Source organism: Pelobates fuscus, chromosome 1, assembly GCF_036172605.1.
Source record: "Pelobates fuscus isolate aPelFus1 chromosome 1, aPelFus1.pri, whole genome shotgun sequence".
NCBI lineage: Eukaryota > Metazoa > Chordata > Amphibia > Anura > Pelobatidae > Pelobates > Pelobates fuscus.
In genome coordinates this window covers 87,973,763-87,987,642 of record NC_086317.1, presented here as the reverse complement: position 1 = coordinate 87,987,642, position 13,880 = coordinate 87,973,763, and the positions used below count along the sequence as shown (strand labels likewise).

Genomic DNA, 13,880 nt, shown 5'->3' with positions numbered 1-13,880 from the left:
AAACCTGTTTCTTCTTCTTATATATTTTGGGAAGACCTTTTCGACCTGTACAAAGTTTTCAGAATCCTGTGAATCATGTTTTCGCAGTGTATGCACACACCACACTGTTGGTTCCTTTCTTTGGTACATGCAGGAGATCGAATTGTTTTGTAATACTAAGAATATAACCACTAATTTTTTCATGTTGTGATATCTTTCCTTCCTGTGTTTTCAGGTGGAGAATGGCGTCTAAAGTATGAGCGGTCTGTAAGGGAGATTGATTTTACGAAGAAGCGCATGCAGCAAGAGTTTGAGGATAAGTTGGAAGTGGAACAGCAAAGCAAAAGGCAGCTAGAACGTCGAGTAAGAGCCTATTCCATAAATTCAAGAGTGCTGAGCAAGGGTCACTTGTTTGCGTATAGTTCAAGCCTTTCCTTGCAGTAAAATTCTCTGTATACATGGCTTCTCACGTAGTATAATACAGATGGATTATTTACATATTAGTTACAGTTTTATGTTTACCTTTTTAATGAATGTCTTCCTTTGAAAGTTTTAAATAGCAGGTTTGGATGGATAGAACAAAGTCAGAAAGTGTAAAGGCCTGCACTCGTCTTTGTGCCAGTTTTTATTGTGGCCTTTAACCACCTGTCATTTCTGGTTTACCATCAGCTGGCCGATCTGCAAGCAGATAATGAAGAAACGCAGAGAGCCCTGCAACAACTGAAGAAGAAATGCCAGAGACTCACAGCCGAGCTGCAAGACACCAAGCTACACCTAGAAGGAAATCAGGGGCGCAACCATGAACTGGAGAAGAAGCAGAGGAGGTGAGAGATGGGGCCACTTTATTCTCACAATTATTGTGGTTGTAATTTGTTATCCAGGGCATCCCATGCATTTTTGTTTTTGTAAAGCTGCACTGTCAGCGTCTCGAGACTTTGCAGAATTTGCAAAGATCTCTGTTGTTGACATCACCACAGGGTTTCTGGTGGGCTAGGGGGGGAGAGGAGCAGGTAAAGGTGATTTCTACTGTTCTGAACCTGTCCCTCGCAGGCGCAGCATCTTATGCCAGCAGGTCCTCTTCAGCGGAGCCAACGTCACTGTTGTACTCTCGAGCATGTGCAAGAGTATAGTATTGAGGTCTAGTGAGCATCTTCCATAGATCAGTGTTCATTTTGGCGGCAAATTTCAATTTAGGTTTTAGTCATAGTCTTTTGACTAAAAAGCCATTTTAGTTTCAGTTGTATTTTAGTCATCTGAATTGCTTTAGCGTTAGTCTAGATTAAGTCAACTAAATCGCAAAAATTGTAGTAGATTAAAATCAGACTAAAATTGTTAGTCGACAAAATTAGCACTGCCAAAAACAGAGCCAATGCCCTGCAGGATTGACACTTCTAGTGTGTGTTTTTTATGTGTGTGTGTGTGTGTGTCAGTGATACACTTGACATTCCCTCTATTTGTGAACTATTTCCACGATGCTCAGGCTAAAGGCTAGTGAAGCTTTATTGGACAGAGAATATAAAAAAAAATTACATTAACCCATAAAGGACACATGACATGTGTGACATGTCATGGTTCCCTTTTATTCCAGAAGTTTGGTCCTTAAGGGGTTAAAGGAACTTTGTGGGGGGGAAAAAAAGAAGAGTTTTGCTTTGTTCTGCTAATTTAGCCAAATAGATTAGTAATAATAAACAGTATTTACTCTAATCTAATGTGCACCTTTATTGGCAAAATAAAGTCTCCAAAATGTGAATTCATATTACGTTTGGTTGGGCATTTGATTCGAGTACAATTTCTGTAGTAGCAAAAAGGAAAGCACAGTGCAATAAAGACAAAACATGCATGCATACTATTATGTCTTGCTTATATAGTTGCTCATCACTTTACGGCCTAATTGGACTACAGCTGCTCAGTGATACGACTGACATACAATGCAATTTCATCAGGGCGAAATTTGCATCGCTGCAACAGGGATGTAAAATTTGGTTACTGCTTTGTGGTACCTTGTACCTCACAGCAGTAGTTTCTTCTTGTACAAACGCGCATTAAATTTTTTGGCTACCAAGTTTCAAAATTTGATGGCACATTATATTCAAGTAAATATGTTTTTTTGTTTTTTTAATACTCACTAGCAGTACAAAGGTATGCAGTGCAAAGGTATGCAGTGTGCAATGTCTGATGCAGTTTACATTATATCTACTTCCAGTGGGCTATCCTGAAGTACTCCAGATAAATGCATTTTTTAAGGGACACACTGTGACTAGGCGCTATAACCATTACAACAGATTGTGGTTATTATGATGCCATGAGTCTCAGACGCCACCCGCCAGTAAACTGCAGACCGTTCTGATTGATTTGACTTATACCTTGCTGTGTGTGCTACCTGCAGTCCTTCTGGTGTGACTTGGTTTGATAAAGCAGAAGTAGATGCTATAATATTATTCCACTCCATACCAGGTTTAAACGGTATTCTTTGGCTACGAGTTAACGGACGGCTGTCATAGAATGAATACTGTTTTATACCGATTTGCTATGTGCATTGCCAAAAGGCAGTAGAGGTACTGAGTGTATGATTGTTGTTGGTTAACAGTTACTTAATGAGCTTAGGTTGATTCTGTGGCAGCACATATCTTTTAATCCCCACTTATTTTGTGCACACAAGAGAAGAAAGAACAACAACAAAACAGAGCTGCACTGGTGCAGAACTTCTGCACCCTGTGATAGATCACCAACATTGGTACCATACAGGGGTATTCAGACCACATAATAAAGCCACTGAGCATTTATTGATCAATATTCTGATCTTGCAATACGGACTCTGAATTAACATGGATGAAGTCCTGATACTGAAATCTAGAACAGAATTGGGGAAATATTCAGCCTAATGCTCAGGTGTAATGGGCCACTATCTATCCAATTGTTGGATAAACTGTCATTGCAAAAATCTGCAATTAGAACCAATATGATGACTAATTCCATTTGAGAAGGGGTTAACTCCATGGAGACATTCAATATACCCCAATTATAAAAACATTTTTATTAAATGAATAAAAGGTAAATTATGGCATTCATTTAAAATATTAAAGTTGAAATAGTGTTTCATTTTAACCCTTTTCTTGCGGACTGCCTGCATTGCACTTGATTGCGCACTTGGTTTCCGATTGTATTGCACTCGAAAAACCCTATACAGTATTTGTGCAGATTGCAAAGGGTAGAAAATTACACATGTTTAAAGTGGAAAACATTGCAGGTGCAAGATGTATATTTTGCCGCAATATAAAAAGCATAAATTATTGTTTTGTGACATTTGTAAAGTAGAATGGAATCTGTGCACAGTACATGCAACTGCCAGAATATGCATATTATTCCTCTAGATTGAGTCTCTATATATCTATAAAAAAACTAAAAACCCACAAAGCATAAAAACTGCTTTTTGCGCTCTGCAGGTGTTCACGGGTATAGACGGAGAGATGTACATCTTATAACCTTTTACAGACAAAAAACCCCCACAAAAACGAATATTGAAAAAATATACACAAAAGCAAACATTTACAATTTTTCAATTTACATCTTGAAAATAAATGGCATAGAAAGTAGGGAAAATAAATAAGGGACCAAATACAAAAGCAAGATAATATAGAGCCCACACCATACAAAAAGTCTGGATGGCTACAAGAATAAGGCTAAAAATTGTTAAACTTTATTAGGCAACAATGAACTCTTAAAAACCCCAAAATATAAAAAAAATAATAAGATCCACTCCTAAAGTGCACAATTGTAAGTGAACTAAAAATCTCTGTCCAAAATGTCCAACCCTTCTACAGGGGGATTGAGCGTACCCTTATTACTACAAGCCGCTAATGTAAATATAAACTCCAAATTTGTATTCATGCAAAATATGAACAAACATCCCCTTAATATAAAAAAAAAACACACACAACCAGAACCTAGAATATAAGGAGTCTACAGGAGAGTCTAATATCAAAGTTTATATCTAAATTATAAATGCAAGATAGTAAGATCTGTCTATTGATGGACATTAAGTAGAGTGAATATTGCTGGATTGTACAAACTATCTGTTGGAGGTCATTTACCAGTGAATACATCAGAATCCCCTCGGAGGTAGTATTCCTACTTATACATTTAATGTAATAACATGCATCTGTAACCAGAATGATGGTCCTAAATAGCAGAAAAATAAATAAATCGATGTTTGTTAAGGAGCCTATCTTTTCTAATAACAAAACCACTTGAGATACATCCTATGACTAATTTGGCCCACAATGGGAAGATATGTGTCTACATATTTTCATTAGGAGAGGTCAGATACAAAGGGAATGGAGGCCAGGGAACAAAAAAAGGCAGTATTATAAAGTGCTACCGAAAGTGCTACCCATTGCGATAAAACAAGAACAATAAACAATGAGATACACTCTTTGTGTATGTAGAGTTCCCTTTTTTAAGTCTGAATCATTTGCTTTGACGTTCATTGCAGAAACATTTACATTCCTTTCTATTTACAAGTAAACTCTAATACAATCAGCGATGCTGCTTTTAATCAAGAATGTGTACATAGAACTGATACTGCAGTACTGCCAAGCGACCAGTGGTCTAGCAGAGAGTTCCTGTAAGGGTTGTGTGTGTACAAATGTAAATATGTAAAGGATACGTTCATTCTTTACTTTTTGTGTGAGATAAGACTCAAGGACACCATAGGGTAGACATACATGGTTAACAGCGCAGTGTGTCCTAAGAGTTTCTGTGTTAATAGAAAATCAGTCTGACTTGCAATATTAATAATGCAGGATTTTCTTTTTCGTTTCAATGCTCTGACTGGACTGTAACCTGCATTAACAATAAAACCTTTCCCGAACAGGTTTGACACTGAACTTGCACAGGCCCAAGAGGAAGCACACCGGGAAAAGATTCAGAAAGAGAAACTTAGCAGAGAGAAGGACATGCTAACCTCAGAGGTGTTTAGCCTGAGGCAGCAACTAGAGGTAAGAACTACAGCTGCTCCATTCACCGCTTCTTATTCCTGCATCTTATGCCCTGTATTGGCCCATGGCTATAGGAAGAAACTGTACCTTAAAACAACTGTGTGTCTCTTGTCTGATGTTCTTAGCTGAATGAAATGTAGGGTATGTTACAAGTTAAATATATATAGTAACACATGGTTTTATGTTCAAGACATGTAAATCTTCTAAAAGACAATTCTAACTTTTCTAAGCCATGTTGTATACCTCCATTACTATGCATGAATGGTCAGGTTGTAGTTGATGGTAATGGTAATGGTGCAGTTGGCCCCAAGCATGGTTAATCAACTTTTTGTTTACCTTTGTAATCACGTCTGTCTGCATGTTCCACTTTTAGGAGAAAGACTCCGAAATCACAATTTTTACACACAAGATAGAACAGCTGGAAGCAGAGCTGCAAGACATCTCTAGCCAGGAGTCAAAGGATGAGGCATCCCTGGCCAAATTCAAGAAACAACTGCGGGATTTGGAAGCCAAAGTCAAAGATCAAGAGGAAGAGTTGGATGAACAGGCTGGAAGCATTCAAATGCTGGAACAGGTACTTAAAAGTTTAACTTTATGTTCTGATTGTATAATCCATTATAACCATTTGTGGAAAACAAGCTTGTATTCTCATGTTTTAGGAAGAATGCCATTTGAGAATACATAGTATTTATGTCCTTTAATCCAGTGCGATTCTATGGACTATGCAAGTTCATTTTGTTGGGTGGCCAGTTTTGTCAATTTAGCTATTGTGGACTCTTTCCCATGATACTGAATTGGATTGCGAAAACACTGCCATCATCAGAATTTTCTGAAGCTATGTTATTAAATGAACATATCAGACACCATAAACACTACAGCGCTCTGTAGTGCTTTCGTTGCCAGGAGTCATTGGTACCATACCCAGTATTCTGTTACACATTATTTACCTTGCTGTATTGCTTTCTTGCTGCCCATCCTGTCTGACTTGGACTGATAAAAAGGAAGTCCATACTTCTGCATTATCATACCAACTCACATCGGGCTTAAATAGTATGCTAATAAAGGCTGCGCCACAAAATGCAGAGTAAAAATATTAGTAATTGAAAAGTAGTAATTAAAAAGTCTTTATAATAAAAGATAGCAAAGTCCAAGTAAAAGGAGTCCAGTTGGTTAATCCTTACGTATGATCTTAGGATCTTCAAGTATGATAACGTGTCCACTTGAAAGATAAAAGAAAGGGACAAACAATAGTGCAATATGTGTGGCTCAAATATGGACATAGAAATTAATGATGGTAGAGAACTCACATTTACAAGAGCTTTAATCCAGCTCTAGGGTAAAGCGCGTACAGCGGTATAATCCCCGCTTATGGGATATGTCGTGGGTATCTCTCCGTTTCTGATGTCCAATTCTCAAATAAAGAAAGAAAACAGCCAATAGTGCTCACCGTATAACAGTGTAGGTATAGGTTAAAATAAACTTACAAATAGAGAGCAGACCAACTGCTCTATGATGTCAGCATAGGTGGATTGATCCCCACCTAGGATTTCTTTAGATACAGGAACCTTCCAGGCAGATATTTAAACCAATAAAAAAGTAAAAAATGTAAAAATAGTAATAAAAGGTCAGGATAAAATACAAGTAGTATAATATATATATGTGTATCTAAAAAGGATAATTGGCACAAGCAAATGACCAAAATACTCTAATTTTAAAATACACAATATAAAATTTCCATAACGCGTTTCGTCAACAAACTTTATCAAATGGAATTATATACACTACCTGGCACATGGTATTATATAGGAACAGAAGTGATTTGAATTTTGGCGCCAAAATTGGTACCAGCCAATAAAATTGTGTTAAAATAAAATTAAATAAAACACAATTAAAACACATATTAAATACTCTAGCTAGATTCTTAATAGTGTCCCAACCTATTTGGGCTATAAATTTAGCGAAAACGAGCGTGGGAAAGTATAAAATTTAGCGTTTGAAATATGTCACGTGACTTGCGGCACTTCCGCATTTCGGGAGTTAGACCGCACAGCCTCTTGGGAAATGTAGTGAAAAACGTCCGCGAATAGATTGTGTTAAAAAAAAACAGTTGTAGCCATCTTGGGGAGGAAAAAAAGAGATATAAGATCATATTGGGAATGGCAACTAAGTAATTAGATAATATGTTTATATAAAAACACATTAAATAATGGCATGAAAAAAAAGTACTTAAAGGGGTAACATACCAGATTGAAACAACTGAAAAAACATTGTAAATAGTAAAAAATGAAGACTCATTGTAAAAACGTAAAAGGTATTATACAAATGCAAAACAGATTGTTATTATACAGATAAAAGGCAAATTAATATAAAAGTATAGATTGTTTACATATGATTATAAAAAGTTGTGCAAATCAAAGTCTGCATTAAGACCATGGGGTATAAGGGTCTTAAGGTTATACACCCATTCCATTTCTGTTTTTCCAAGTATCTTTTTTATATCTCCTCCACGCCAGGGGGTAGAGCATTTTTTTATTCCAATACATTTAAGTAGCTGTGGGTCTTTATTGTGCATGATAAAATGTTTGGATACTGTATGATTCAGATATCCATTTTTAATATTTCTGCAATGTTCGCTCAGTCTTATCTTTAAGCACCTTGTGGTCATCCCCACATATTGGAGGCCACATGGGCACTCAAGCAGATAAATAACATTTTTTGTATTGCAACAAATAAAATCATAAATATTATACACATTATTGGTTATATTAGACATAAATTGAGTAACTTTAGATGGAACAGAAGGGTCTGTGGTTCTGCATACTGTACATTGTTTACATTTAAAAAAAAACTTTTTGTCTGAGGGAAAAAGGAAGAGAAATTCTTAGTCGGGGATTTCTTAGTAAAATTTGTGGTTAAAATGGATTTAAAATTGGGTGCTCCTCTAAAAACAATATTTGGATGTGTTGGTAAAATTGGATTAAGTATCTCATCATGTTTGAGTATATGCCAATGTTTTTTTTATAATTTTTTTGACATTAGTACTTTTGTTTTGTTAATCATAATTGATTTACCAGAAGATTGCTTCTCAGTTCTACTGGCACCATAACCACTATAGCAAGCTGTTATGGTTATGATGCCTGGAGTGCCCTTTAACTATAGCATACAGTGTTTAAAGATTCCCAAGAATCATTGTATACTGTTAATGGCTAGGTTTAACTTTATAAACATCTAATTTATTATACATCATTGTTTCTGCTGTTGATTCTTTGTTATGTACCAGAGTAGGCCTACAATACTCTATTTTCACTTAACAATAGCTAATGGCGAGTGGACATTTTGATAATACCATTTTATTCCCGCACTAAGAACAATTTATTTTAAACTTTTATTCCTGTCCGTGTAAGTGACCAATTTTCTGAAATAAAGAAGTTGTTCCAATTCTACATACATATTTTGGTGGTAGTAAAATGCTATAAGTATGCTTATATGTCATTGTGCATGGCAACATGGTGGTCACGCTAATTTAGCATTGAATGCCAGGCTGTGCCTTGGTTTATATTAATGAATGTCAAAATACAGAAATATTTTTTTTTTTTAAGTTTTGGGTTCTGCAAAAAATACTAGATGTGTCGATTGCTCTTTAAAGTAGCGTGATATAGGTATACATATTATAAACTGGTCCATCATTGCTTACCGAGCATCCAGCTCAAAATTACATCAGGAGATCGCCTGTGCTGCAAAAGAGCACATTTATTCAGTACTGTATACACTAAGAGCACAAATTCAATAACCAGTTGGGCACAGGGGAACACAGTGACTAATTTAGATTCACTGTTGCATGAAATAACAAAACTTCTGGAGGATGTATACATATGTCAGCGTATCTTAATTTGGGAGATCTCTGAAGCACATGCTGTTAATATTGTGCTTCATTTTCAAATACTATTGGGTGTCTACACTTCACATTTTGGGAGGAATTTGATTGCACACTTACTAGACATACGATTTAAGCGTTACTTCTCAGGAATGTACGCCATTGAATAAATAAATTCAAAATAATCCATAATTCGTGCAGACTCTTTTCGTTTCCATTTATATTAAACATTTAGCAAATTACATCATCTCCCAGTACAGGCATGACAAAGCCAGGGAAACCTTGCATATGGAGAGGTGAAAAATAAACATTTTGCTTTCTTGCTTATAATAATGATTGACAGATAGGTAAGGTGGATGCAGGATAGAGGGGTGTGGATTTCTACATTTTATTTCCACACCTCTGTTAGAGAAACTCAATAGCTTGTCCTTTAATAAAACCCTTCTCGGGTCTCAAAATAGGTTTTGCTCACTTGTGCCATTACAGAAACATTATGAACTTTCATAGTATTGGGAACCCAATTTCTGATGTGATCTAACCCAGGACTCGACAAATCCCAGGTCGCCATGGTAACTAGAAATTTGTCCTGGCACCTGGGATTTGTCATCCAGTTTAGCAGAGGCGGCTGGCCAAGGGAACATGGAGATGGATGCACAAAGGAGCAGTAATCCTCCTGCTCTTCTTGCTCTGCTCACTTGCACACCCTATATTGCTGCCGGGTGGTGGAATATGACGTTGTCCGGCACCTCATTACTAAGCAGTGTGCGAGGAAGCAGAGCAGGAAGATTACAGGTTCAAGCAGCTGCACTGGAACCCAAGGAAAGGATCCACTTCAGCTCTCCCAAAGGTAGGGAGGCTGGGTGGACTTAAATAAAAAATAATAATAATTTGTGAGTGTTTGAGAAAATGTGTGTGTGTGTCTCTCTCTGTGAGTGTCTCTCTCTGTGAGTGTCTCTCTCTGTGAGTGTCTCTCTCTGTGAGTGTCTCTCTCTGTGAGTGTCTCTCTCTGTGAGTGTCTCTCTCTGTGAGTGTCTCTCTCTGTGAGTGTCTGTCTGTCTGTGAGTGTGTGGGTGCCGGTCTGTCTGTGAGTGTGTGGGTGCCGGTCTGTCTGTGAGTGTGTGGGTGCCGGTCTGTCTGTGAGTGTGTGGGTGCCGGTCTGTCTGTGAATGTGTGGGTGCCGGTCTGTCTGTGAGTGTGTGGGTGCCGGTCTGTCTGTGAGTAATTGGGTGCCGGTCTGACTGTGAGTAATTGGGTGCCGGTCTGACTGTTAGTGTGTGTGTGTGTTCCTGTCTGTCAATGTGTCTGTTTAGGTGACCGCCCTGTCCCGATCACACAAGAAAGGTGTTTTTACTCCCCTTTTTACCTTCACTATTCCAGTCTTGTCATGGTTGGTCCTGCCTTCATGGCACAGATAATGATAGTTTTGATTATCTCAGTCAAGCCAATGCTTTCACATAGGAAAGCATTGGGAGGCTATTGCACATGCATTGAATCAATGCATCTCTATGGAGAACATTTAGTACCTCCATGCAGAGTGCAGATACGCTGAATGTAGATACTGCACGGGACTGAGAATCACCTCTCGTTGCTGTCTGAGTGACTGTCACTAGACGTGTTACTAGGCAGCAATGTAAATTCTGCCTTTTCTCTGATAAGGCAGTGTTTACATTGAAAAAGATGTAGGGACAGTCTATAGACACCAGAACTGCTACATTAAGCTGAAGTGGCTCTAGTGACTATAGTACTTTTTTTAAAAAAAAATATATATTTTTCTCGTTAAAAATTAAACTGTTTGTTTTAAAAAAAAATGGCTCCCAACTTTTTACCTGACTCCTTGTTTCCACGGAAACTTGTCAAGTTCTGCTAACCCTCTTTTCAACTAGGTCTTCTTGTGCTTTTTTGGGAAGTTAATTGTTGTGAATTGACAATTAAAATGCAAATGTAAAAACATCTCATTGATAATTTTTTTTCAGCTGTTTTGCCTTAAATATTGCAATTAAATTATTAATTTCCCACAACTCACTGCTTAGGGCATACACGCCTTAATGAAACAGCTCAGTGTGACTAGCTAGGCATGCATGAACATTCTGATTTCTTAAAAAAACTACTGTGATAAATCTTTTATCAGCACAGCTGTCCTCTGGTTTCCTCTATGCTTTTTAAATCATTAATGGATAATTGAGCAGCAAGTGCTATAAGCGTAGTAAATCCAAATTTCCTTAAATCCAATCTTTAAGAATTGTTTGTGCTAACTGGACAGACAGGAGAAACTGTTATAAGCAAGTTAAACACCAAACTGGCAAGAATTCATCTCCTCCTCCTCCTCCTCCAGCTTGTTCCTGCAGCTGGTGTTTGGACATCGCCTATATATCTTTCTGTTGTTAACTGTAAAAGTAAGAGAGAAGCCATTAGCTGTCCTCACATCGGGGAGTGATTGCAGAGTCAGCGACTAGGCCAGAGAGATGAATGGTCATCTGGAGACGTGTTTGGCCTCTGTTCCCATATCTTCAGCACTTACAGCTCTCTGCTCACGGCTTATATCATCTTTTTGTAGAAAATGTGGCCTCGGGGTTCTGTGCAGACGTTTTGTATGCTTCTCATTGGGCCCGTCATTTTACCTTAGTGCTCACTAGGGGTATTTTATGCAGATCATTCTATCTTTTTCGATGGATTCTTTTTCCGTGCTTAAGCAATGTTTGGGAAAAGATTCCTTCCTTAGACCTCTGAAGGAAATCCTTGGCTGTATGAAAACTTTATTTTAGTATGTGTTGGCAGTGAAACATATTGAATACAGAAGAAGCAAACGGTAATCAGGATAATGCCGCGGTTCTAAGCTTTGTGAATTATTGGAAAATACACTACAAGTACCAGATCCACTTATATGTCATACTTAGGCTATAATGCAAGGAAATCTCTGTCTGTCTTCAAGCTGTTCCTTATACCTGACATGATATGTAAAAATTTTGTTCAGCAATAAGACTAGCCCTTAGTCTAAAATCCAAGGAAGGAAACTTAAATTAGTGTAAGTACTAATATGACGTGTGCACACACAGTACGCATCCGCACAACATTTAATTGGTGCTCTCATGGCTTTCTATAAGAGAGCTTGAGCCAGAGTCTCAAACTGAATAAACCTGAGCAGAGCTGTCTGTCACCTTAGATGCATCCATTTGTTTCATGAATTGCTTTTTCATTATTCGAAAATCGTGCAGAGTGCTTAACTACATATCAAATAGCCAAAGAATGTTCATGGTACATATTTAGGAGTATGATAAAGAGGTTATACAGACTCTCTCTGATGAGGGTATTCAAAATGGGGCCATGAAATGCCACGCAAAACGGACTCAAAATTGACTCCCAACATTACAAGCCTAGAAAAAAGAAAAGAATGAAAAAAAAACAAAAACATTTAAAACCCTCTGGCAAGTAAAAGCAAGCATCCATTATTAGTATCCATTAGAGACAATTCAAAATAGGTACGTGCAAGTAAACAAAGTGTTAAAACACTTGCACATTGCATAGGGGTTTGATCATAGCGGTCCATTAGTAGCACTGATGTCTCCTTGGTCTCCAGTGCCAGCTCTCAGTTTGTTATTGTTATTTTGTTAAGTTGCTTTATGTATAGAGACTTTGAAGTGACAATATTTCCCCAAAATCTTTTGATTTATGGTTTATTAAAGGAGTGCTCTAAGCACCGCAACCAGTACAGCCTGTTGAAGTTGTTATGGGGGTAGCAGGCTACTGATACTGCCACTCGATTCTGAGTCGAAACCTTTTCAAGCAATGTGTCACACTGAGGGTCCCCCAGATGCATGTGACCTGGCCCCTCAATCGCCATATTTCTTCTGCTGAGATTCCACTTCCACATTAGCAATACCAATATCTCCATATATAAATATTGTTAGACTGTTCCCATCAGCTAACACACGCCATCAATCAATGCAGTCCAATTATAGGGAACAGTGACATTACAAATACTTCAACAGTAGCAGGTCAGTAGTAGGTGTCATAGCAGGTCAGGGGCACCTGGGGGATTCTTGGTTTGTGTCAAAGCTCAAAAGGTTTGACACCTCTGGAGAACTGCACCTGTAACCTGCTAGCATCAGAACCACTACAATCGGCTGTGATGATTAGAGTGCTACTTTCAAGGAAAAAAACATGGCACAGGTCAGGAGTGGTGAATATCTTGGCTCAGGATCACTGTCGTAGAATACATCTCTCTATACTTTACAGAAAATTAGCCAGAATTATAGTTTTGAAAATAAACAATGAAATCGTGGCTCTTATCCCAGGAAGAGAATAATTATGCGCACATACTATTTATTTTCGTGTAAATTGTCCTAGAGGACACATTTAAGCAATAATCCATGTCTGCTGGTTTTTGTGTCATGTATAAAAAGAATGTGTTCTCTATGTGCTTAACGTTTATGTCCTAGGAAGGCTTACCTGTGCCAGCGGAAAGGATGATTATAATGAGCACTAGGTTAGATACAAGCCTAGAGAACATGATGTTCTGGGAAAAGAATTAGATGGAATCTGTCACCTAAACATTGTTTACAGATTGAATGTGGGCCGTAGGAAACACACTTATCCATTATGTTAACACCAGGCATTCATGCTAAGTATGAGCCTCCTGGAGCCTCATTTTAAGAGTATTTCGAGTTGTAGAAATGTACCGCTATCCTTTATACTAAATTTGTGTTGACTCCTAAAAATTGTGCTTTACTAACTTATAAGAAATGCATACTCTGTTTTAGTGAAAATGCTAAGACAAACTCGACTGAAGGTTGTATTCACTAAACACCGAATTATAAAGAATTAAAAGCGTAATTGCAATATTTAATCAAAAAGTGATTTGTAAAGTTTTTTAATTCCTCTATAGTCGCAGCTTGGTGTTTTTAGCCTCAAGTTTACAATTTGTTTTAAGCTTATTGACGTCCCCATATTTATAATGTGATGCCCAGTATGCAAATCGGGAACTATCTCTGAGTAATTTACATATGATTACATGCAGTTTCTTCAAACAAAAT

The 13,880-nt window shown here is 37.6% G+C and overlaps 1 protein-coding gene across 20 annotated transcripts in view; it reads left to right on the top strand.

The window, feature by feature from the left end:
* Positions 1–13,880, top strand: part of MYO18A (myosin XVIIIA) — a 277,949-nt gene that overhangs the window by 206,230 nt on the left and 57,839 nt on the right. For all 20 annotated transcript variants that reach the window (XM_063450000.1, XM_063449999.1, XM_063450002.1 and 17 more), the window contains 4 exons: positions 215–342; positions 649–803; positions 4,853–4,976; positions 5,350–5,550. In XM_063450000.1, coding sequence (XP_063306070.1) covers positions 215–342; positions 649–803; positions 4,853–4,976; positions 5,350–5,550 — 608 coding nt within the window. The remainder of the gene's footprint in view (positions 1–214; positions 343–648; positions 804–4,852; positions 4,977–5,349; positions 5,551–13,880) is intronic.